Below are 25,576 nucleotides of genomic sequence, written 5' to 3' on the forward strand. Positions count from 1 at the left end.
AACTGAGTGTAACTATTAATACAAAATAACTAGTTTTCTGTAGCAAAATATCGTCCAACGCGTTTTGTACTATAGTTGTTTTACGTGCACGTGCAAATAGGTGTTGGTTACGTGCTCGTTCACGCTACCGAGCGTAGTGACGTAAGGTATCCGCCGCCTGTTGGTCTTTCACAGTTGGTGACGAGTATTATGAAAATGGCCTCGACCCTGCCCGTAAGCAAGAATATCCGAAGAAGATGACGATGTTGAGCTTTTTAAGTCAGTTGAACACCAAATTGTCTTCATTGGACACGTAGAGATTAGTGAAGTTGAGAAAAATAAAGAGACTGTCGGCAAAGAAACGACTTAAAAAAACAGCAGACCGCCGCATATTTTCGTGGGGCTGAGGAGCCACTATGGAGGATATCAACTCAAATATCAACGCGGACTTGGAGGTGCGGAAGCTACAGGACTTGGTGAAGAAACTCGAACAGCAAAATGAACAGCTTCGGAGTAGGTCTACGATGCTGTCAGGGAACCACAGACCCCTCAGTGCCGGATACGACTCGTCGTCCCTGTCAACGGGGATGGCAGCTGGTCTGGCCGGCTTCCCTGGGGTGGGGTTGGGTGGGCTATTGGAGAACAACCGCTGTCTGAGCCCCAGACTATCTTACGACGGCATCAGCTTCAGGAGGCCGTATGAAAGTGAGGGGGCATCGGCTGCCACCTCTGTGTCGAGGATGAACTCACTTTATGCCGACACCACCGGGGGCTTTATGGACGAAGGGGAAACCTCAATCCTAGATGAAGTGGAAATCTTAGATCTCGAAGACATGGATTGTCTACACGAAGACGAGGACAGCTGGTGAGTGACAGGCTTGTCTTGAGGAGGTATCTTTCCTTTACAGCCGTGTCTGTGTCACCGGTGCTGGCTGACAGCTATAATTGCCCGGGCACAGCTGCTCTTCACATTAGCTACCACGACAAAACGTCTGGCATAAACAGTCTGCCTGAAATCTGAAGTCATCTGTGCTGAAGGAGCCTCATTGTGGATCACTGACTGAAAGGATGTTGTTTGTCAAGTCATGTGGGCGATGCCAAGCCACTTCTCCTCTGCCTGCAGGATCATAATAGACATGCTTTGTCACACAGCCAAAGCCAAAATCCCGAATCCATTATTTCATACCTTTGCTTACAGTTTGTGCATTTGTTTCTGAGACTGCCCAGTAGGCCTCTGAGGCACACAGGCTCTCTCAGCTGTCAGGACCCTGAAGTCTCCCATCATCTGTTGAACCAGTTTGGTGTTGATGTGGCAGATTGCTTGGCTTGTCATGGCATTAGTGTCAGTCGATCAGTATGTGTGTGTACAGCAAAAATGAAAGTTGTTTTCCTGCTCGGCAGAAACCATGTGGGAGAGGTAGTCATGGTTATATTTCTCCTCTGAATTCCCCTTAGCTCACCAGTTGGCGCACAGCTACAAGTGCACTGCAGCTCAAATGAGAGAGGCAAGCGATGAGCAATAGGGCTGTCATCTTCATGGTGGAGGATTTAAAGCTATGTCAGTGTCAAAAAGCTGATCATGCGAAATGCTTTTACATGGATTACAACATCTGGCTATTAATAATGTGAAAGGGTCACATGGATTGTCTTGTGGACAAGGATGTCCATTTGGCAGCATGGTGGGCTGTTTTTTTTAATCAGAATTATCCTGACAGCCCACATGTCCATCTATACTCCTTTTCTTAATCCTCTCCCACTACATTGTGTATGCATTATTGCCTCCCGTGCTCCGCATTTGTGGTTTTTAGAGTAGGTGGCTTTGCATAGATATACTTTTGAAATATAATCCTCAAAAGTCAAAGCTTACGCACACTGAATTACACACTGAGATGAGCCTTTGTTACACGGTGATGTCAGATGTGCAGACACGGGTACTGTAGATGTGTTTACAGAAAGTCTGTTAGGATAGGAAGGGAGTAGTTATTTGTAATGAAATAGTTACTGACAAGACATGAATGTAATGAAGGGTCTTCCTCAGAAGACGAGCTTTGTTATCTGTCTTGTCAACAAGAGTTTGTTTGATTGGCCTCCTTTATGGCAAAAGCACTTTAATAGGCTCCATTAGAGCATAGCTCCCTCAAAGTGGACTATGATCATAGACTAAGTTAGGTAATGGACTAAATAAAGATGGCTAAATGTTTTTAAAAATGACTAAAACCACTACAAATGTGGATCATATTAGCCTGAGAGCCAGCTGGCAGCTTTTGTTAGAAGTATAGTCTGGCAGTCACTCAGCATTTGGATATATGTGTGAAAGTTAAAAGCTGCAAAGAGTTCAGATTATCTTTGTCCAAGTTGTAGGTGTGACTGTGAAAACATGTAAAGAGGGATGGTCTTAGAATAATGGTGATGATTTTATGCCTAAAATAGGCAGACTAGTCTAACACATGATTATGACTTGGTATAAAGAGGATGGACATAGATGCTTCTAATCAGTTTGCACGTTTCTTGAAAGCAAAAACTCACTTTTCATGAAGTGTTAACATTTCTGGATCTACCAATTGTACGTATCATTAGAGTAAATAAGCAAGTCTTTCCTCCGCTGCTTGCAGCAGCTTGCCTGTGCAGGCCACTGAGCCTTTTGACATCAGTCTACTTTCAGGCATTGCTCACTCATGCCCAACAGAGCTAGTCTCATTATGCCCTGGCTGTTTGTCTGCCCTCTGGATCAGATTGATATCTGGGATTACCCAGTAGTGCCTAGCTCTCGCCAGCTCCTGTCATAGACTCCTGTAATCCCTGAATTAGCATCAGACTGGATTTAAAACACTGCCTGTTCCCGCAGCGCTCTGCCCATCAATAGATGCTTGTCGCGCTCTCGCTACTGCATGTGTACATGGCACATAGTATTGTTTCAGATCTGAGAGTTCATGTATGAAGCAAGAAGTGGCAGTAGACTATGGATTTACTATGTACTGGGCCAGATGTGAATGACAGTCATTGTGTTGATAAACAATGAAATTGTGCAGCCCCACATTTCAGGCTTGTATTCCTCTGCACTGGGCTGTCTTTGCCTGTTATGCTTCTGCTTTCATCATGAAAGGCTTCCTCTATGGTTGCAACAGAGCTGACAGCTGCTGACTCGGATTTCTCTTCTGAGTGGAAACTCTTCTCTTCTTACTCTCTTCTCCTCAAAAGGATGAGGGTAAACACACACTTGTGTTACTTGTATACTGACAAACAGAAAGTAAAGGCCAATTCAGTTAGTTTGTAGTCTTATTTTATACTTTGATGTGCTCCCATCGGTATTAAGAGGCTTTGACAGTTTGAATCAATGCAGCTGACTAAGCACTGAACCCAATGACTTTTTCAAATGATCTGGGCGACTGACAGTCATTCATTCTGCGGCAAGAGCTTACAGTTACACTGTCCTCATTGTTGATGGAGATAACTGCAAGTCACTATTTTGTCAGTTTTCAACTCATGGCTTTTTTAGCACCATGTTAAATAGAGCTGGACTGATACATTGGCCAGGCCGATATTAGCTAATCACAGATATACTGCACAGACTGTACATGTCGGCTAATATGTCGTTATTAGATTTTTTTAACTTCCAAATTTTGATATTGGTGTCTGGCTCAAAAATCCAGTTTTGGTGTGGCTATGATCTTAATAACTGATAGGCCCCACAATTTCAAATATCTAAGTAGGAAATGAATCTGAATGAAAACAAACTTTCAGTTGTCATAAAGGTTTTACTTGACTACATAAGTTACTTTTTGCTCTCCAGCCTTATTCTGTCACTGCAGCATTCTGTGATAAAACCTCTTATCCCCTCGATCTCATTTCCTGCTGTCGGGTCACATCACATATGAGGTGTGATAGGTGCGCTGTCATCATTAGAGGTGGGAGATGACGATGATGTATGTTTGTGTAATGATCGCTTGTATTGCTTAAACATGTCAGTTGTTTATGCTGTTCATGTTTCTCCAGGTTATATGAAGCGAAACTCAACAGTCCTCTGCAGAAGGCTTTGAGTCCTATCGTTTGGTGCCGTCAAGCTCTTGACAACCCCAGTCCCGATATGGAATCAGCCAAGCGCTCCCTCATCCACAGACTGGACCTCACCATGTCAGGTAAGCAGTGCCAGCAAACTTCAAACATGTAGTCTCAACTTTGTAGTAGCAGCAGCAGCAGCAGCAGCAGCAGTAGTAGTAGTAATAGTAGTAGTGGTGGTAGTAGAAACTGTAACAACAACAATACACTCAATTAATCGCTTGTAAGGGAGGTCAGAGGTCAGCTAGAGCTGGAGTTGATGGGATTAACTGTGTGTGCTCAGTGACATTTAAACAGGAGAAAATCTTTACTGAAGCAAAGACTTTGCTGGTGTTCTTTTGTTGAAAGTCATCCTGCGTCTGTCTATCTGTGTGCTGTCGTTCAGTCATTATTGCTCATCATCTTCATCACAAAATCAATCAATGAAACAATGTAATCTTCATGAGGACCAAGTGTGATAAGTGTAACCTGTCAGGGCACAGAAATATAAAGAAACGGCGATGTAACAGTTGTTCATATTAGTCTTAAGAATGTTCATTTATGGGAATGAGCCTCCACAACAAACTGATTATTACAAATGTATTGATTTTGAAGCACAAGAATACAACTTACTGTATGTTGAACACATTTATTTCTTCACCTTCTGTTACAGCTACTACACACAAGCACAGACTGAATACAGAAAGATGTATGATTCATCATATCTGTACATGTTCCCTCACGTGGTTCCCTTATTTTAAGGGGAAACTGAACTACACATTTACCTGTATGGTGAAACATTAAATGGCAGAGTCTGTAGTTTTATGAGGAAGTGACAGACACAGATGAGGTGACTTCATGTCAGAAACAAATCAGCGTCACAACAATTTTTGGATTAATTTCCAGTTGAAGTTATAAGTTACTGAAGGTATCAGGGTTTCAGTAAGTTGTTGTATTGTATTAATTGGGACAATGTACAGTTTTAAACATAAAAGTTAACATTTGATGTACTGCCTCTAATTTTCAGTCCCTTACAATTCAAACACATAACAGCACAATAACCAACATTACAAAGCAAAAAACACACAGGACACATTATACAAAATACAGATCTACACACTGTAGCACATCACAGGTGCTCTTTGGGGAGTCTGCTTGTTTGTGATGAGGAATTCAGACTAAAATTAATGGAAGGAACTCAGTTTTTTCTCTTTTTGTCCTCCCTTTGCAGCAAAATGTGTGAGGAGTAATGCTTAATTTATACTGCGCCAAGGGGCTCTTATAATGTTTAGAGTTTTGTGCCATATGATTGCACCAAGGTGCTCAGGGCATGTACAGTATTTATTTATTCATATTAACATCTGTCAAAGTTTTTCCTCCTTCTGGTGCGTCTCTCTCTCCAGAAATTCAAGGTATATAGAGATGTTGCTACCAGCAATCTTAAATTGGTCCATACAATCCTATATAGCACCAGAATGGATATTGATTTCAGCTATAATATACATTCAGTTCCACCTTAGCTTCAGTCCGTTCCACCTGTGCTATGTTTGTTTTCTCAGCTTTTGGCCGCCACTAATTATAGTCAGTGAGGAGGACAGGCCTCAAATCCTCGCAGCTAAACTGAGAGGGGTCATTTCCATTTTGACTGTGGTATGCTCATGTGACGGTTAGATCATGTTGAGCAATAGGCTACTGAAGGTTGTTCGCAGGGGTTGATGTGATCTTCTCGGCTCTGTTGTGTAAGAATCTGCACAGCACCTGGACAGACTGCCACCTCCTCATCCAAGGATACTGAAATTGTGAATTTGTGGTTGCTGAAATGAATTGCAGTTGATCCAAATAGCACAGTGTTTTTCTCACATGTTTGACAGATGAGATAGGAATTATGAACACAGGGAACAAGCATATGGAATCTGGTATGTTCAGAGCTGTTTTGGGATGTCTTCTTAAGTGATGGCAAATCTAATTGGAATAGAAATCTGTAATGCAGCTTTCATTGAAACACCTTTTTTTCCCTTTACGATGACCGGCATGGGCTGTTACCCTTGACTGTACTTGTAGGTGAGGTTTATGTCTGAGATATAGGCAAATATTAAAAAGTGCAAATGTATTCTAAATGGCCCTCGGTGAACAAAGAACATTATCTGTCTAGTGGATGACACTACAAAAAACTAGCCACTGTGTGGAGTTGAGGGAAGCATGCTCATTAGGAGGATTACGTCATCCTCCATGGGCCTGAAAATATCCCTCCTGTCACTGATACCATCCACCCCACCCCTTCACTCCTCTCCTCAGTTGGCACTGGTGTTATCATCAGTTCAACAAAGGCTAGCAAAAAAACAAAACAAAACAAAAACTGAACAACAAAAATTATTTGTGGAGTCTTGTGATTCACAAACTATGTTGTTAACCCTCTGAGACCTGTGGGACTGGATATGGGCTTGGACGACATTACTGTCTTTCAGAGGCTGTAGTGGGCTCAGTTTTAAGGTTAGAGTGAAGATAGGTATCATGAAACTAGAAGACCTAAGGCATCCACTCGTACCAACCATGTCATGCTAGCTTGTTGGGAAGGGGGATAAATAATGCTCCAAAGTTAGGCAAAATTTTGGCAAGGTAAAAACTGGCATGGCCATTTTCAAAGGAGTCCCCTCAAGATATCTGAATGAAAATGGGTTCTATAGGTACGAGTCTCCCCTTTACCGACAGGCCCACTTTATGCTAATCCCATGCAGTTGTGGGCAAAAACCATGTGTTTTTTTGTTGGGTTTTTTTGCATACAGTATAAATATGTTATTTCCGCCTATTCTAAAAGGGAAGTATTTGAATATTTCTTCATACTTGGGTCCCTAAATAGTCTTGGAGTTGCATAAATGGAATATGACTGTATAGCTGAGACTCTTGTGGATTTAATGAGCCTGATTGTCTTCATGTATGATGATATTAGTCTCCATAGTGGCCATTTCATTGTAGTGAGACCATTTTTTGAAACGTGACCTCACTGTATAAAATGACCTATTGTGACCTCAAGGATGATCACAGCCTCATGAAACTTTACAACCACAAACTACAGGCCGAGGGCATTCAGAGGATATATGGCTTTCCTATGTATATTGACAATAAGGAGGTTTCTGAGCAATTTCCAGAACAGAAGTTTTTGGTACCAAATCACAGCATGAATTTTTCTATGATGTTCCTCAAGGTCGTGGTGTCTTTATGTGGTATTTTGGAGGGATTTTTGACCATTTTTATCAATTCTCGAGTAGTCAAAATGGTTAGATTTTGCACCAAATCTGTGTAACAAAAACCCAAAAATTGCTGCTAACACAATGTTTATAAAAGATTTTTCAGTAGAAAAACTTGACACACAGTGCTGATCTGCATCTCAAATTTATCTTCAGGTTCCCAGCCTTCAGATGATGTATACCACTTCTATGTGGCATATACTGTCAACCTGCTATCTCCCCCTAAACATCCCCTGTCCCCCCTCCCCCTAAAAAAGACAAAAATGAGTCTATGGTGGGTCTCTAAGGGTTAAATCAAACATCAAGGTTAAGACATTAGTAAAACATTCTGTAAACACTTGAGATCCTTTTTCTGCACACAAAAAGACTTCAGCAAATCTTCACCGCTACATTCAGAGAGCGTTTGTGTCTAAGTGAAAGAGAGTCACCACAGACACACCCTCATGGCTCCCAGCTACTCTCCTTCACACCTGGTCTCTGGCAGGAGCTTGGAAACTCTGTTGCCATGGTGTCGGTAGAGTTTGTGTCAGCAAAGGGATTCCAAAGACAGTAATCTGAACCTCACTTGTAGCAGATTCAAGTCAGTCAGTCAAGTCTGTGCACGCGCACGTACTTACAAGACATTCACATATTTTAAACATGACTTTTAGTTTTAGTTTGTCTACAGTGACCAAGCCTTTCCTCAGTGCACACCCTGTAAAAATCACATCCCCAGATGCCGAGCCTCAGTTATGTAACTAACAACAGGGAGGAGAAGTCTGTGAGATAGTTGCCTGAGTTAACCGGACTAGTCAGAGAGCACAATGTTATTCGCGTCAGACTACCAGAGGCCTGATAAGCAGCGCACAAAACATGTGTTGTCATAGCCAAACAGTGAAACAGTTTTTCCATAGTGCTGCTTTGACAGCTGTCCTGCATTGTTGATCCAGTGCACATGCAAGACCCAAGAGATCCAACCACAGTGACATAGCTGAGCGGCCTTGTTACTGCTCATAAAAGCTCTGACTTTCCTTAGACCTCTTACTGTAAAGTTAGTTCACTTCCTTCCTGCATGTCTCTGCCAGTGGTGTTTATGTCTCTTATTTACAAAAGCTTCTCTGTTTGCTCTCCTCTTGTGATGCGCTTGAAGCTCCCCGTAGCAGTTTAAGCCATTATTTCTTTGATTTTTATTTTTCATATCAAGTACACCACAATGCCCGGCATTGTCTTCCATTTCCTCTTCAGCCTTTAAGCCCTCTAGGCTTTTCTATCAGAATGTTGTGTGCTGCCTTTTTTTTTTTTTTTTGGTCTGTGGAAACTGCCAGAAAGTTTCCACTGCTGAAAAGCCACGGACACAACGGAAAATGTTCTAGTACAATTTCACATCACAGTAAATCAAAATGGCATCAGTCACAGTGGATAGGAAAAGCAGTTCTTTTCTCTCTCTCTGCCTTCTCCTCTTGTTTGAGGACATGAGGATTTTGAGGACACTCTATTTTGGTTGGTCCCTGTGCTGCAGATCCCTTTAGATTGGTCTGGGTCTCTTTCTAGTGACAATGTACTACTGTACTGGGTTGCTGTGATAGGGCATGTCATCGAATCACTTCCAAACTGTTAAACAACAAACCCCTAGCTGAGTTCATAATGAACTGAGGCCCTCCTCATGACTCTGTAGCTTAGAATATGTGAAGATCCCCTCCAGACATGTTTTAAGACATATAAAAATACTCTGCTTGGAATATTTGTGTCTGATATTGGTTTTCCACAAAAAAGTTCAATTACGTCGTTAAAATGATTAAAATTACATCTCCTCCTTGGCTCTTTGAAAAATCCAGAATTCAGACTGCAAATATCGTTCAATTCAAAAGTTGCCACATCACACTTCTGTAAGTTGCATATTGGAGCGTGATTTGCTCCAAACTGGTTGTGATGTCACAAATCCTGCCCGTTATGCACACGCCTTTAACTCAGATTTAAGGTGAGCACAGAGAAACTTTCCTCTTTTGGCAGATGAATGTGAAAACGGCCTTCTAGCGTCAAACTCTGCACATACATCGCTCTGTGAAGCTCAAACATCACAGTGTAAGACATTTCTGAGTGGAGGGACTTTTTTCTAATTATAGCTACTGTGATTCCTCTGCTTCATAGTACAAAGACACACACACACACAGATGATTCATGTATGTAAGAACTCATAGAAATATGTCATAATAGTTTGACAGAGAGTCACTTACTGACTACTTTGTGTTCAACATTGGAGGTTAGTTCACAAGGTGAAACGTTGTGTTGACCTTACTGATCTTGTACAGAAAACAAAGGGTCCATTAGTTAGAAGACCTACATGTTGAAGTGTTGTTGACATTCCTCAGTAGCTGATCCGTGTAGATGGCAGCGGAGTGGACATGATGGTATTTCCTAAATAATGCAGGAGGACAGAGTGCAGAACCCAAGGAGAGGCAGGAGGTGGAGGGAGAAAATGGAAAGAGGAGGTAGCTGATCTTAAAAGGCTCCTTTCCAGACACCACCCAGCTGTGTAAACACATCCAGTCAGAGAGAGAAAGGAAAGAAACGCAGGGATGGATAAACCAGTAAGCTCAAGTGATGCTAACCATCCAAACTATCCTAGTGACCAGCAGCAGCCTGTCCAGGGTCTGATCTCATGACCGAGACCTGGTACTCCGCAGACTAGAGCCTTTGATTGCTGCATCACAGAGAATTGCTTTGTGCTCTGTGCGTACGGATTGAATGGCATCTATTGTTGCGCGTTTCTCCCGAGCTGATGATGTAGGAACTCTCTATCGGGCCCGCACTCACCATACGGTTCAAGAGACTGGAGCAGACTGCCAGCACACTGCAGAGCTTTCATAAAGGTGCCGACTCTGAGCGGACACTGTTGGCGTTGTTGTTAAATGCCAGGCCGGCCGACAGGCTTCGGCAGTGGTCATTTAATGGTTACAGTGTTAAGCCACAGTGTGTTAACATACTGGACCAGGAGAACAATGAATGTTAAGTGTTCAGTTGATTCTTTGTACGTTTTCCACATTAGATAATATATTTCACCCATCTTCTACCACTGACACTGTACCAGGGATGCCTAACTCTGTTCATTCCACTGATTGGCCATATTCACAATTATTATTATTGGTTGAGTACTTGATGATTAGTTGTGCGTGCATTGTTTCACATTTCTTCTACACTGACTTGTTAATAAGATAAAATAAGCTGCTCAGCAGAAACTGACTTGCTCAGCTTCTAACTCCTTTTGTGTAAAGGTGTGGTTGAAGAACTTTAGACTGTGTAAAGGTTGTTTATTTGTTCTAAGGTGGAGTAATGTTAGAGTGGCACTGGCTGAGAACATGTAGTCAGGAAGGACTTTTACCTCTTTTAAGACATAAAAAACTTTATTGCAATACCATATCTGTAATGCTTTTGGTCTGTCCTGGGTTTTCAGACTTAATTTAGCTCTGTTCTGTGCCTCTACAGCCAACAAGCGCAGGAGTCTGTATGGAAGCCCCTACAACCACCAGCTGGGTTATGGAAGTCCTTACAGCATGGACGCAGCCAACAGCCCTTACAGCAGTGGCTTCAACTCCCCCTCCTCAACCCCTAGCAGAGTGCCCATCGTCAGACAGCAGCTAATGCCTGGGAACGCAGGTACATGGCTCTCTGTGTAGTTCACTAGCAATCACACAATGTCTCCTGCTGTTGTTGGACGTGTCACTAAAATGTTCACAAATGATTTCCTCCGCAGCACACCAGCGAAACACAGCGGCAGAGAGGAATCCTCCGGCTGTGAGCCCGCAGTCATCGGTGGACAGCGAGCTGAGCACCTCAGAAATGGATGAGGACTCAGTGGGCTCCTCAACTACCTACAAACTCAATGATGTCACTGATGTCCAGATACTAGCACGCATGCAGGAAGAGAGTATGTACCTGTAGTGGTGTCACCTCCTGTAATGTTCAGTTTTCTGTGATGAAAGAGTTGAGCTGTGAGCGTGTCCGTGTTTGTCATCAGGTTTGAGACAGGACTACGCTGCAACGGCGTCCAGACGGAGCTCGGGTTCGTCCTGCCACTCATTGAGACGCAGCACCTTCAGCGACCAGGAGTTAGATGCGCACAGTCTGGAGGACGAGGAGGAGGCGGTGCACCCGGCCTTCCACCTGCCCTCCAACCGCTTCAGCCCCTCCCCTCGCCACTCCCCCCGTGCCTCCCCCAGGAATTCGCCCCGCTCGCGCTCCCCCGCCCGCTCCATGGAGTACAGCCACAGCCGCGGCTCGCCTCAGCCCATCATCAGCCGCCTGCAGCAGCCTCGCCACTCGCTGCAGGGCCACGGGCACGACCTGCAGACCAACGTGGTGAAGAACGAAGGTACCGGACATCAGCGGTTGATTTTTTGTCAATCTGAGCTCTCGTTTTGCTTAAGCTAACTCTCTCTCCTGTGTTGCTGTTGCAGAAAAGCTGCGTCGTAGTCTTCCCAACCTCACGCGCTCCTCAGCGGCGGCGGCCCAGGCTCCAGAGCCCGTCAAGAACAGCCGCAGCTGTGAGTCCAACCTGCAAGTGCCAAACGGTGGCTCCCCTCGACACCAGAACCAGTCTGCAAGTGAGTATCAGGACAAACAATAATTAAAAAACACACAAACCCTTCATGTAAAAGCAAAGTTGTAAATATTTGGCTGCAGCAGCTACCAGACTCAGATTGTCATGTTCATTATTGATATCACTGTCCTGTCCGCTAACTTTATATTAATATTTGTTTTGCTCTCCAAGTATGCTCAACATGACAGGCTGTGTAATCTCTTGGTAGTCGTTGTGCGAGTGGGAATTCTGTTCATCCTCCTGGCTGCACCTACAGTATACGGGCTGTGTTGCTTTGGTGACTTTTGATCCTCTTTGTCTTTGATCATTTTCAGTTGTAATATCTTTTTTTTCTTCACACGCATCCTTCCTCTTATCGTCTTGGCATAACTTTCACTTCAAAGAAACACGCTCATCCTGGAGAGTTAGAGCATGGCGCCAGCAACACTGAGAATCCACAGTGACTCCTGGTAGCAGTGACACTAACATTGTTGTACATTTTGCGTCCAAAGGTTTTATGTTGTTTAAGAGCTTATGATTCCCAACTCTGTGAGTTAAGACTATCCATTTGATGTAATCCTGTAATGGGAGATAAAGGTAATGGTGTTGTCCTTAATCCAGAAACAGTAATCCCGCTCTGTTACTGGAGGCAGAGAGGATAGGGGTCGAAGGTCAGGTTTCAGCTGGATAAAAACATGTAGCGACTGCCTTTATCCAGTCGTAACCAGCGCTCTGAGAGACAGGGTGCTCATGTGGCCTGAGCCTTTGGACTTTTTACACATTAAAGCAGATACTCTGTTTTCATCCGACTCTACTTGACTTTTATTTGTATACTTCATCTTAAAAATATGTTAAAATGATTATTTACTGTCCAGATAGTCGTACGTATTTTCCTGAGCTGACTGTATGGGCATGTGAGACACCTGAATTCCTGCCTCTCTCACTGACTTCTCTTCACTGTAAAGCATGTGTAACCTCAACCAGCCTCCCCTCTCTCTGTCTGTGCTGAGACTGGTAAACCTCACGGTGGCACTGACACTTTTCTCTGGCAGCCTGCTGCTCCTCCATCTGAATGAAACTACCTTTTTGAATGTTTGGCAGTAGAGCCCTCTAGAGGCCTCTGACTGCACCGCAGTCCTTGAACACCTCTGCAGCCCCTTTTTTCTCCAAGTAGCGCTGTGAATCTGAAGGAGAGTGAACTCTGACTCCCGGTGCTGAAATATCCTGTTTTCCAGCAGCAGCTCAACTCCCGAGATACTCGACCCCTTCTCGCGCCTCCCCGAAACCCAAACAGCACCTCCAAAGCCCAACTGCCCTGCGAGGTAACAGCCTGCTCCTAATCCAGCTGGAGGCTGTGAGATTGATCTCACTCACATACAGTATATACTCACTTTCTGACATACTATAAACAGCCTGTGTACTGAAGGTATTGACTACTGATGCACACCAAGTGTACATTATTAAATATGTATATTGTATGGAGCTGAAATGGATCTGAGGAAGGAAGGAAACTGAAAGGTTTTAGCCTACGTCTTGTTGCTTCTCTTCTCTTTGTGAAAAGCAGAAAGTTTATTAGCTCACATAGTAGAAAGAGGCAGGCAGAGCAGGGTGGTTGTTGGCGGAGATGAGCACATACAGGTATGCCACCGTACTGAAAGCAGTCACATTTTAAAGAGAGCTGATTCTCTAGAGGATTGCGTCACGCTGTTTCTGTAAAATATAAAACTATTGATCGTATAGACTCGTTAATGTTCATATGGTGACTCACTGCTGTTGCTGGTCCATCGCTGAGAATCATATTCTCATTGCTGCCACTCACTCCCGGCTACATGAAAAGCATCAGTCATCTGTTCATCCTTAATGGCCACCTTAACCTAGATTCAACCAGTTTTTTTTGTTTTTTGTTATTCACATTTTCCTTGTATCATAAACTAATAGGATTCCTTTATTCTGTACATTCACACTGTCTTTACTATCAGAATCAGAATCAGGTTTATTGCCAAGAAGGTTTGCAACATACAAGGAATTTGCTGTGGTGTTGTGGTGCATAATAGTCAAAATATACACAAAAATTAAGTCATTTACAGACATTTACAAAAAAAACTGCTGCTTCATTGTGAGTTAGTGGAGACGCAGTGATTATTTACTGCTCTGTGTTCTTAGGCAAATAAGATGGTCAGTGTGACAATCAGCAGCAGTCACACTGTTTGTTTATGCTGCAGAGGAATGAGCACAGGTAACAGTACGCGTGGGCACAACACATCATCTAAAACAGCGATTAAGAAAACATTAAGTTTATATCGTGTTAATATTTGTTGTTGTGCCTCTTGCTGCTACCTGTAGACTCATTCAGATGTTAGAGTTACTGGAGATTATGTAACATTTGTAACAGCAGGATGTCATTCAACACACTGTTGACTCCCTCACTGTCCCGTCGCTGTCCACCGCTACACCCGCACGGCTCTACACATAACCTGGAGGTCATTTGCTTTTTCAGACGAGTTGAGAATGAAATGTACTTGGCACGTGGCAAGTAGGAATTTTTACTCATGTTGCTCAAGAGCCATGTAAAGTTTGTTAAGAAGACGAACGCCACACTGAATCCCATCCTCAGCACCTTCCTCCCTGCTCTGAATTAAGGCCTGTCTCTGTTGTCTTCATCTTTGTCTAGTCCCACTCTCCTGTTGCTTTGGAGAAGAAGGTGATTTCAGTGAGTATTCACTGAGGGTTTCCACCTTTTTTTTTTAAATATTGTGATTGTGGTTCCACGCCGTGGTTGTATAGATGTTGTGCTTCTGGTTTGCACTAGTATATGAAGTGTGCGTGTGTGTGTGTGTGTATCACCTCATTCTATCAACACATCAAGAATCATAGTGGGCAGCTGTGGTTAGTTGGCCTTTTCTGTTCATGTATTCATGTTTTTAGTGAAGTTTATTTTCTAGTTGCTGAACTTCCATCATAACAGGTTTGACTTGGTTCATGATGGATGTGGTTAGTAAAGACACACATACAGTATGTTTCCATGTTTCAAATAGATTTTTTGTTGTATAGTATGTATGTTCATATCATATCATACCTATATCTACCTCACACCATTGTGCTCTTGATCATAACTTCATCGTTAAACTACTGATAAGCTGAAAACCTATAAAAGCGTTTATTATCTTAAAAGACTGTTGAACATAATCCAGCTCTACCTGACTGTGTTCCTGCTCTGCCTGTCTTCAGTTCCCTCTCCCAGTAAGCTGCGGACTCCAGCCACCCCCTCCCCGCTGGCCTTGAGGCAGCCGGTAAAGGCCACATCCAACCCCGGTTCTGCCACCTCCACCCCCACCCGCTCCCTGGCTCCTCCACGGAGCGGCCTGCCCCGCCCCAGTGCTTCTGCAGGAGGGGGGATCCCTCTGCCCCGCAGCAAACTGGCCCAACCTGTGCGCAGGTACGCAACCCCCTCATCTGTGTACATGACTCATGAGTCTGTGACTAAATATTTAACCAGCAGTAAACCTTGAATCTGTTTCTTCCTCTTCATCTTTTTTTTTTTTTTTTTAGATCTCTGCCTGCTCCTCGGACCTACAGCGGAGCAGGTGACAACTGGAGAGAAGGTTGTTACTGAGTCGAGCCAGCAGGGGGCTCTCCAGTCAAACTATCAACACAAGGAGGCAGACATTATTACAACATGGCACTTTATCTACCTAGATAACTTTAACAGTGAAGAGAGAGAGAGAGAGAGAGAGACTATGTCCCAAAAATATATCAAATTCAGAATTCAAAAGAGGAGAAGAGAGCGTCTGTATCGTGTCTGAGAGGACCTCCCACCGTGTCTCTGTGGGGACTGGCTCTGGAGGGGTCAGGCATGCAGACAGCCAAGAAAATGCCAAAGAAACCAGCCCGACTCCAGCTCCGCCAGCAGAGGACACGTCACCTGCCTTGGTTTGACTGCAATCATCTGTCAGACAGTCCGTATCACTACATTGTTCAGCTTTCCTCCCATTCCTCCTCCCCCCACCCTCCCCCGTTCTTCTTTTCACCGCCCTCAGGCTGAAATGTTTCCACACATTTCTCTCTTTATGCTCTGTGTTTAACAGATGTTGGTGAGCGATCTCTATGATGATGCTGTGCAGGTGAAATGTCCCGTAATGTTCGAGAATTGTTGATGTCTTGCAACAGTGAAAAGCACCTCTGTGTGGGTATGACGTTTAAGAATCTTTCCTCTTGTAAAATCAGCCAGAATGTATGCACAAGTTTGTTTTTGCAAATTATTTATTCAAATTATTTAAGAAGTGTATGTCCAAACATCCATATCAGTATTTTTGTTTGAAGATTTCAAATTGTTAAAAATGTACGTTTTGAACCTCAGCTGCAAGCTAACTCCCCAAAGCCTTTTGTTTTGTTTTTTTCTCTCCAAAGTGTCAAATCAGGATTTGTAGGACACCTCGGCCAAAGCCGGTCCTGACTTACACCACAGTTTGCCAACATTATCAAGTGCTTCGATTGGTCAGTTTCAGTTCAGGTCGACATAAAGGTCTGAGTTACATCTGCTGTCTGAAACAAACTATCTATTGAGAAAGAAACCTGAGCTCAAAAATATATTTTATCCTCGTTCAACCCTTTCAGCCAATGAAAATAAGAGAATTTTGATTTATTTCCAGCAACAGATTTGTCAGTGTATATCATTCATGCCATGAAACAAAAAAAATGGGAAAAATATCTTAAAGAAGATGAAAAGTATGAATAAGTTTTGACTGGCTTTTACCTCTTGTGCTATGAAAATGAATCAAAGGTGTGCCAGTGTTGGGGAAGGTGTTCTGGTAATTGGTGTGGTGGGTTATTAAACTAGTGCCTATAATTTTAAGTTTCACTTGAGTTTGAACATCATGTTTTGTTTGTTCGTTTATCATTTGGTGCCAATTTCTGGTTTTGCCAATTTTATTTGCAATTTTGCATCACTGCTTGATTGATTTGCTTGCCTGTTTGTTTTTTGTAACTGAAACTATACATTTATAATTGCTTTAAAAAAAATGTTTAATATGCGCCTTCATATTTATAACTAATTACTCAATTCTGTAAATTAAACTATTTATTAAAGAGAGAGGTGCCTCTGTCAAAGCTCAGACTCAGTGGGAAGCTGGAAAGAATGTTGCAAAAAGACATACCACACCTTTTGTGTGAAAGTTTTTGTTATTGAACTTTTTTTTATATCCACAAACATGACATTCAGTTTCCCTGTGTAAAGTCACATTTCAAATAAAAGATGAAAAGTTCTTCTGTCTCTTTCTGTTTTTATTCTCTGCTGATTTAAGAACAAAGGTGTGTTTTACTTTTGGACAACAAAGGCCATAAAGTACATGATGTACTATGAACGAAGCAAAAATCAAAGCTTTAATAAATCTGCAGGTCGAGATTTGTTTGAGTTTAAAGTCCTGATTTTATATGTACTGTGCTCAAACTATGTCCTCACCGTGTTCTTCAGCTTTCTTTGCAGATTCTAAGAACTTGAAAACATGAAATTACCATTTTTACACCTGCAAATACTAGTTGATTAATTGAAACATTCCATCCCAGTCCACTGAAAGGAAATTAATTGCAACTATTTAAGTCAAATAACTATTTCACTCATTTTTTAAGCAAAAATGCCAAATATTTGCTGCTTGCAGCTTCCTGGATGTGAGGATATGAAGCTTTTCTGTGTCGTGCATGATAATAACCTGAATATCTTTGGATTTCGGACTGCTGGTTGTACAAAACGACACCTGAAGGCATCACCTCGGTGTCTAAGAAATTATAACTGGTATTTTTTTTTTACTATTTTCTGTTGTTTTATAGACAAAACGATTAATCAATTAACTGAGAAATTAATATTAATCGATAATATAAATAATTGTTAGCTGCAGCCTTAACAAATGAAATAAAAGAGAAGACCCAATTCTTGTTGTTAGGGTCAACTACAGTGTTTTTTCAGTTATGTCTGTGGACAAATGACGACACTGGGAAGTAGCCTGGAGTCTGACAGGATGTCACTTCCAGCTTCCAGCTCAGATCCAAAGTATTTTACTTTCTTAATTGGAGTTTGGATGCAAGAGACGCACACTGAGAGTGAACAACATTAAATACACACTGAAACATAAAACACACTCACCGTTATATCCTTTCAAAACATGTAGATTGACATCTGCTCGCTCAGTTTTTGTCTTTATATATTAGGCTAATTTATTGAAGGTGTTACTCTAATATCTGATTAGATTAAATGGAAACTCTTTCCTGCCAATCCTTCACTTATATGGATGTTGTCAAAATGAGAATAAATGGAGTGGATTTTATCAGTGACCTGCATGTTGAATAGAATTATGTGATTACTGTCTGATAGGGTGTGTTATTAATTTTAGTGAAGCATCACCCAAGGAGACAGTTTTGACATCTTGTGACAGGTGGAGGTGTAGATGCATCCATACATGCTGCTTCTAAAAGGAAAGTGACACATTGGACATCCTGTACACATATAATGCCTGCATTAAGTACCTGGAGTCACCCACTGGTTAATGGGGGACATGGTGCATCTCCGGGAAGGGGAGGAGACTGATGACAGTCTGAGTCACCGACTGGCACAAACTGTCCCGTCCCACTCCAGCCTCAGTGCCCTGAAGATATTTGACGTCAGTGCATTTATTTTCTCTGGACGCTCAGCTTCCTCTGTGTGTGACAGCAGGGTTTGATATCCTGGCGTTTGACTCGGAGGATCATCTTTTGTGAGCTGCAGACACAGACAGGGTAGATGTGGTCCAGTTAAACCACAAACACCTTCCTTAATACAAGAAAGGTGATGCTGCACATCACTGTGGGGAGCCAAATATTACAGTCACAGACTACAACGTTTAACAAATATTGCTTATATTAACCGACTTACAGGAAAGAATCAGACACTAATACCGTGGTGCTGTTCAGAGGAACAGGCTGACGAGTTTAATTAGATTATATTAAATAGAAATTGTATGAAAAGAGGTTGTTGGATCTGTTAGACACAAGCAGGATCAGTTCAACATGTGAGGTTTCACTGCAGGGATGGAAAATAACTATTAATATAAGTACTGTATGATTTATGTACACGTTTAAGTCACTGACTTTACTTGATTATTTCCATTTGAAATTCAGGTGTAGTTACTTTGCAGATTTTACTTTAACATCATAAAATATTATACTTATCATTTTAACAACCCAACAATTAATACAGTAGTCAGACTCACGAGGACCAGCTTCAACAACTATATACTTAGAGGTTACTTATTACACCAATAATCACAAAGCTTCACCATGACTTCTGGTTCTTGAGTAAGTTTGCTTATTTTAAAATTTAACAAGTCTGTATTACATAAAAATACCGCACATTGGCGAGACCTTTGAGCATTATTAACTCACATTAATAACCATCTATTAAAGCAAACCTGCACCATAACGTGTACTGGTGCGTAATGCGCGCACTTTATGAAAGCAGCAGCAACCAACAAAAGAAACGGGCGCGCAGATTTTCACAGTTTGCTGCACTAATATAAAGATCAGCACAGTTTCCATTCATGTCCGCTGCTCAATCACGACAAACAGCTGTCTTCACTACAGCTCCATGTCCCACGCGTCTAAATGACCGCTCTTACGAAATATGAGAGACGGAGTTATATATAATTTCCAAAATGGGAAACTGTCAATATATAATAATTAGATTGATATTTTGGGGACCTTTCTCCTTATACGGCGAGGAGCGCGTATAAAAGGGCAGTCTGGGCGTTATTGATTGGCCTATCCACTCTCGCTGAAGCTTTAAACCGTGTGCAGAGCAGACTCCCCTCCAGCACTGTGCGTCTGTCGGGGAGCCAATCCGTGGCACCAGTCTGACTCACAGAGATGCTTTAAGACTCAGTGCCATGGCACTATCACATCCCCCGAGCACCGGATCCTCGGCAGTTTCTTATTAGTGACAGTGCGCCACTAGGGGAATCATTTTACGCACGAGCACCTACAGTCACAAACTGACTGTGGAGAGCCTCTGTCCTCCTGTTGCGCCATGGAGAACTCCAGCCTGTTGGGCGGCGACGCACAAAATGCTGGCCTGATAGACTTTCTTCTGACGGACGCTTTGCAGCAAGTTGTGGATTCTCGAGAGGACGCTTCCATGGATGGATTAGTGTCCAGTGGTGCCATTTTTCTTGAAGGCAGTGCTTTCAGGACTGCCGCTGGAGCTGAGTTCATGGCCGCTCCGCCGTCGGAGTCCCCTCACCTGATGCCTGCCTTTTGGGATTCTCCGCTCAGTCACGGAATCAATGTATTTGTGGGACTTGTCCTTTGCTTCACTATGCTGGGGCTGGGCTGCACGGTGGAGGTCAGCCAGCTTGGAGAGCATATCCGCAGACCCATCGGGGTGCTGCTGGCTCTGGTGTGTCAGTTTGTTATCATGCCCTTGGTGGCCTTTCTGTTGGCTTTAGCCTTCTCTCTTGATGATGTGGCTGCGATGGCTGTTCTCCTCTGTGGCTGCTGCCCGGGAGGGAACTTATCCAACATCATGTCTCTGCTGGTGCACGGAGAGATGAATCTCAGGTAGATATTCTGTACTTACCCAGAGAAACAACATGCAGTGAGTTATCAAGTGAACCTGAAAAAAATATTTCTCAAGGCTGAATTGTGATTTGAACATATTATTCTGCAAATTGCGCGCTGAAATAACAGAGAATAAAGCCATGTAAACATTACGCATGACTCTAAAGTTTTGCGTGTTTCCCTAAAGTTAGCGCAAGATTTTCTCAAACTTACACTGTGACCGATGATTCACTGCTATAACGGCGCGTCTTTGCTCTCCTCTCCCCCAGCATCATCATGACCATCTCTTCCACTCTGCTGGCGCTCGTGCTGATGCCGCTGTGTCTGTGGATCTACAGTCGGGCCTGGATCAACACACCTGTGGTCAACCTCATGCCTTTTGGGGCCATCATCCTGACCCTGTGCAGCACTCTCATCCCCATTGGTTTAGGAGTTATGCTGAGATACCGCTACACGCGTGTGGCTGACATTGTTTTAAAGGTAATTTAAGAACAATTGATCAGAGTTACTTTTTCACACAGTGAATCTGTTAGATCAGTTCGATAATTTAACGTTCTGTCATTTGGATACAGAGTATTTTCGGTTAACAAACACCTTTGCGCAAAAGCGCAGTGCGTAATTTTCTGTGCCTGTCATGAGTAGAGGGGGATGCTGACCGCAGGAAAAGTGACATCAGAGGCACTGTGACAGGAAGAGCTCCTCCCTCCCATTTCTGATAAAAGCCACACATGAAGGAGCGCCACATCAATTACAACAGGCAGTAACGTTAAGCAGCAGAGATTCCAGACCTGTGTTTGAGAAGTCCAGTATGAAGCCAAGTCAAGTTTTATACAGCCAAAAGTCGACACATGACAGTCTTTATCTTTAAAAACTCTCAGTTCAGATGAAAACTGAGCTGAACTGCAACAATTAGTTGTTTAATTGATTAGTCAATCAACAGAAAATTAATTGCTAACTATTTTGATAATCGATTAATTGTTTTTGAGTAATTTTGTAAGAAAAAATGCCAAAATCCTCTGGTTCCAGCTGCTTAAATATGAATATTTTCTGACAATAAACAGAATATTTTTGTGTTGTGGACTGTTGGTTGGGAAAAAACAAGACATATTAGGCTGCATCTTGGCCTTTGGCAAACAGTGATCAACATTTTTCACCATTTTCTGACATTTTTTAGACCAAATGACTAATCAATTCATTGAGAAAACAATCAACAGATAAATCGATAATGAAAATAATCATTTGTTGTACTTCACACAAAAAACTTCACACAAAAAACTCTTTGACAGGAAAACATGGGAAAAAACCTCATAAAGAGCAAAAGAGAAGGATGATGGACATGCAATAGGTGCCCTCACATGTAGCCTACAGTAAACCATCCTGAATTATTGTGTCTCTCCAGGTATCGCTGTGGTCTCTGCTAGTCACCCTTGTGTTGCTGTTCATCTTGACTGGGGCGATGCTGGGACCGGAGCTGCTGTCCACCATCCCACCCTCCGTCTACGTGGTGGCTGTCCTGATGCCTCTGTGTGGCTACGCTGCAGGTTACGGCCTGGCCAAGCTATTTGAACTGCCGCCCAACAGCTGCAGGTCAGTCTCTCTGGAGACAGGATGCCAGAACGTGCAGCTGTGCACTGCCATCCTGAAGCTGGCCTTCCCCCCTCAGCTGATGGGAGGGATGTACATGTTCCCTCTGCTCTATGCCTTGTTCCAAGCAGCTGAGGCTGGCATCTTCATCCTGGCCTATAGGATGTACAGGAAGGAGGTTCTGCACAAACCAGATCCCATGAAGGATGGCGAGGACACGGATATAACATATCAACGTTTTGAAGATGAGGACATTGGTTTTGACTCATCTTATGGCGCCGTGACAGTGAGTGACCCAAACACCATCATGTTGGACCCCTGTCCTCCTGATCCAACTCCTGTTTAATGTTCAAATCCCTACTACAGGCGTAGTGGAGCAGAATAAGACCTGCAGGTGGATCCATCATTTTGATCGCTGTCATTCATCAGGAAAAAGCTGGAAAAGAGGGAGACTGTGCAGGGAAATCCTGTTTATCACTGACCTGACTGCTGAAAAAGGTGCTTCATGCCAAAAGCTTCATTCATTCATTTCAAACATGGTCTCTACTGTAGTGATGAATCATCATGTTAGAAAACATTGCTGTGTTACCTATAGAGCATTTTCATCAGCTAAGCTTAACTTCAATCTGTGAGAGTAACATTTATCAGTATGTCACACCATCAAAGCAGGACAGGTGAACAGTGTGTGTGTGTGTGTGTGTCTGAAAAACATATCACTCATGTTACTCACGTGCAGACCAACCAGGCAGTGCCGATCCAGTATGTGTGCACCAGAGCTAACAGTCTGAACAAATGTACAATATGTGTATAATATTAACAAGTGTGTCAAAAAATAAAAAGGTGTGTAGAGACTAAACTAAAACTTTTTTTTTTTTTGCCCTCGTCACGTGTCTGCTGTTTTTGATGAGATAAGTCTCACACCTGCCTTTAATTAAGCCTGATGGAGAGCTCGTTTTGCTCAATCTATTTAAATAGCTACACCAACCAGCCTTGGTTGGTTGAACAAAATGGCAACGTATGGTGACGAGCCAGTCGATAGCTATTTCTACTCATCTTACAACCCTTACACAGGCAGATACCACAGGCCTAAAGACGCGGGGTGGAAATATAAAAGTTACCTCTCTCACTATGGCGACGCCTCTGACGCCTTCAACAACCACCAGCGCGCCCAGCTGAAGTCCATCTTATCTCAGATCAATCCAAAACTCACCCCGAGGCTCAGGAAGGCGAACACCAAAGATGTGGCGGTGCAGGTCAACCCGAAGAGAGACGCCTCGGTGCAGTGCTCCATCGGCCCGCGGACCCTCTTGGCTATGAAGCGAGATTTCCGGCGCAAGGGGAAGCCGGAGGGCGCGACGCCCGGCGACAGCGGCAGACCCAAAGCGGCCAGCGGTGTGCGTTACCCCCGCACCCTCGCCGTGTACTCACCCGTCGCCTACAGAAGCGTCACCTCGTTTCTGGGCGAAGACGACGAAAATAATAACAACAATAACAACAACAACAACAACAACAACAACAAGGCGGCTTCCTGTGGTGAGACGCCCGGTGACCCGCCGGAGTCTGCGGGGAAAGGTGACGGGAAGGAGAGCGTAGACGACCAGGCAAGAGAGGATGATAAGACCGCAAAGGTCCTGGAACAGCGCAAAAAACCCAAATCCAAACAACCGGTGACGAGTGAAGACACGCAGTCAACTACAGAGGGGTCAAAGGGCAAGGCGCGCGTGCGGTTCCAGGTGAGTTCATTCACGCGCTCAGGGACAAGGTCATGTAACCCTTTACTTACCAAAAACAGCTTCTATTTAGGCCTTTTTAAAAAAACTTAACACCCATTATTACACTGCTTTAAAACACATTGAAATGTGTCACACAGTTTCCCTCAGGTGTTATGTCTGCATCTTTTTAATGCTGTTAATGGCAGCGTGACCTCTGTTCAGTTCACAGGCTCATTACCTCAAATGTTCTTCTAAAATAATAAAAACTTATTAAAGCAATTCAATAATTCTTAAAAGGAAAAAGAGCTACATATGGAAGAAAAACTTGCTCACAAAGTTCAAAGTTATGTCCTCTCTAACAGTAATAGGCCACATAATTGCATCAATGTAATACAGCTCAGTTTAAATGTCAAGTCTCATCTTCAGATGTTGTCCAGAGATCCTGCTGCCTCACAGTAAACGCTGAAACTCTTTGGATGCAGGGAAAATTTCTTAGAATACAGTCCTGATTCAGAAATGTAAACCTCACCTTCAAATAAAACTATTTGTAAGTTTTTATAAATAAAACATTTGGATAATGTCTTAAAATCATGTCAGTCTTCTGTGAGCTATAAGCGGTATATCTGATCAGGATAACATTGATCAGCCATATGTTTGACATGTGACTCTCTCCTTTGTGTGAGGACAGTAAAGATGTGCTGAGCAGAACTGACTGACTTGTCTTTTGTCCATCAGTTTCTGGAGCAGAAGTACGGCTATTATCACTGCAGAGAATGCAACCTGCGATGGGAGAGTGCCTATGTGTGGTGTGTTCAGGGCACCAACAAGGTGAGCACCTACGTCTAAGGCAACACAAAGTCAGTGATTGACCAATATTGGCACTAAATCAGATCAGCAAGATGAGTTAATGCTATTATCTGGACCCTGGACAGCAAAGACTGAATTGTACAACAATAACTGCTGAGTTTCATGTATGGAGGAAACTTGTCTACTTGTGTACTTATCATATCAGTGCTCTGATGGGGTCCCTCAGTAAAATTGTATGGGATGGGTGTCATTGGCCAAAATGTCTATAATTTGAAATCTAAATGGGCTAATCCCAGCATGGTGTGTTCCAGGTTTACTTCAAACAGTACTGTAGGAAATGCCAAAAGGAGTTCAACCCATACCGTGTTGAAGACATCACATGTCATGTAAGCCCTCTTTCCTCCATGTTTTGTAACTTAATGTCTCGTGCTTCACTACTAAACTCCCTTCTTCTTCCAGACGTGCAACAAAGCGCGCTGTTCATGTGCAGTAACACAACGTCACGTTGACCCCAAACGGCCCCACAGACAGGACTTGTGTGGCAGGTGCAAAGGCAAGCGACTCTCCTGTGACAGCACTTTCAGCTTCAAATACATCATCTAAGGAAGCATCTCAACTGAACTTTGCCCTGTATGACATCAGTACAAGTCCTGTGGGGAGGGATTCCTCCACCCAGTGCCATATTATTTGCAGATGCAATAATGGCATCTTGGATGCAAACCATATATTGTTTCAATACTTTATTTCATGCTTGTTTTGTGTTTGAAACTGATGGTATGAACCACTCACTTCATGATGTAATAAATGGCTACCTTGCACTCTGTACTGGAGGTCTTTTTTTTTTTTTTTTTTTTTCTCTTAAACATCTACTGGGGTCAGTAGTGGAAATGACAGAAAGACACTTACAAATACTAGTGTCAATGCTTCAAGTGACTTGAAGTCTTATTCTGTGTATGATGCAGACTTGGAATAAGTGATACTGAATATAAACCTAATTAGTTGGATCTGCATCCTGTAGTTCAGTGTTTTAAAAAGGTCCAAATTAAGACTGCTGAGAATTGTATTTCTATTGCACTCCA

General features: G+C 43.0%; 4 protein-coding genes and 1 long non-coding RNA gene across 11 annotated transcripts in view; 4 read left to right on the forward strand and 1 right to left on the reverse strand.

The window, feature by feature from the left end:
• The window catches only part of LOC121900313 (proteoglycan 4-like), a 676,357-nt gene that overhangs the window by 47,748 nt on the left and 603,033 nt on the right, over positions 1-25,576 (forward strand). The window lies entirely within an intron of this gene.
• On the forward strand, positions 145-17,075 carry slain2 (SLAIN motif family, member 2). 6 transcript variants are annotated; one of them, XM_042416545.1, is made up of 10 exons: positions 145-844; positions 3,973-4,115; positions 10,722-10,892; positions 10,990-11,163; positions 11,254-11,607; positions 11,693-11,839; positions 13,050-13,136; positions 14,486-14,524; positions 15,043-15,250; positions 15,364-17,075. In XM_042416545.1, exons 1-10 carry the CDS (start codon positions 396-398, stop codon positions 15,425-15,427), a joined length of 1,836 nt encoding a protein of 611 aa, XP_042272479.1. In that variant the 5' UTR covers positions 145-395; the 3' UTR covers positions 15,428-17,075. The 6 variants fall into 6 exon arrangements, with proteins under 6 accessions (XP_042272479.1, XP_042272480.1, XP_042272481.1 ...); XM_042416546.1 differs by having other exon boundaries at positions 13,053-13,136; XM_042416547.1 differs by lacking the exon at positions 14,486-14,524.
• Positions 11,748-22,843, reverse strand: LOC121900337. Its single transcript, XR_006096955.1, has 3 exons — positions 22,709-22,843; positions 18,331-18,562; positions 11,748-11,833 (listed from the first exon to the last, which is right to left on the reverse strand). It is a non-coding gene; the product is annotated as an uncharacterized LOC121900337 (long non-coding RNA).
• slc10a4 (solute carrier family 10 member 4) lies at positions 19,702-23,056 on the forward strand. 2 transcript variants are annotated; one of them, XM_042416569.1, is made up of 4 exons: positions 19,702-20,394; positions 20,664-20,874; positions 21,794-22,264; positions 22,345-23,056. In XM_042416569.1, exons 1-4 carry the CDS (start codon positions 19,865-19,867, stop codon positions 22,348-22,350), a joined length of 1,218 nt encoding a protein of 405 aa, XP_042272503.1. In that variant the 5' UTR covers positions 19,702-19,864; the 3' UTR covers positions 22,351-23,056. The 2 variants fall into 2 exon arrangements, with proteins under 2 accessions (XP_042272503.1, XP_042272502.1); XM_042416568.1 differs by having other exon boundaries at positions 21,794-23,056.
• Positions 22,944-25,322, forward strand: zar1 (zygote arrest 1). The gene is made up of 4 exons (XM_042416572.1): positions 22,944-23,711; positions 24,426-24,518; positions 24,809-24,883; positions 24,957-25,322. The coding sequence occupies exons 1-4, from the start codon at positions 22,986-22,988 to the stop codon at positions 25,098-25,100; spliced, it is 1,038 nt and encodes a 345-aa protein (XP_042272506.1). The 5' UTR covers positions 22,944-22,985; the 3' UTR covers positions 25,101-25,322.

The sequence above is a fragment of the Thunnus maccoyii genome, chromosome 7, assembly GCF_910596095.1.
Source record: "Thunnus maccoyii chromosome 7, fThuMac1.1, whole genome shotgun sequence".
In the NCBI taxonomy this organism is placed as follows: domain Eukaryota; kingdom Metazoa; phylum Chordata; class Actinopteri; order Scombriformes; family Scombridae; genus Thunnus; species Thunnus maccoyii.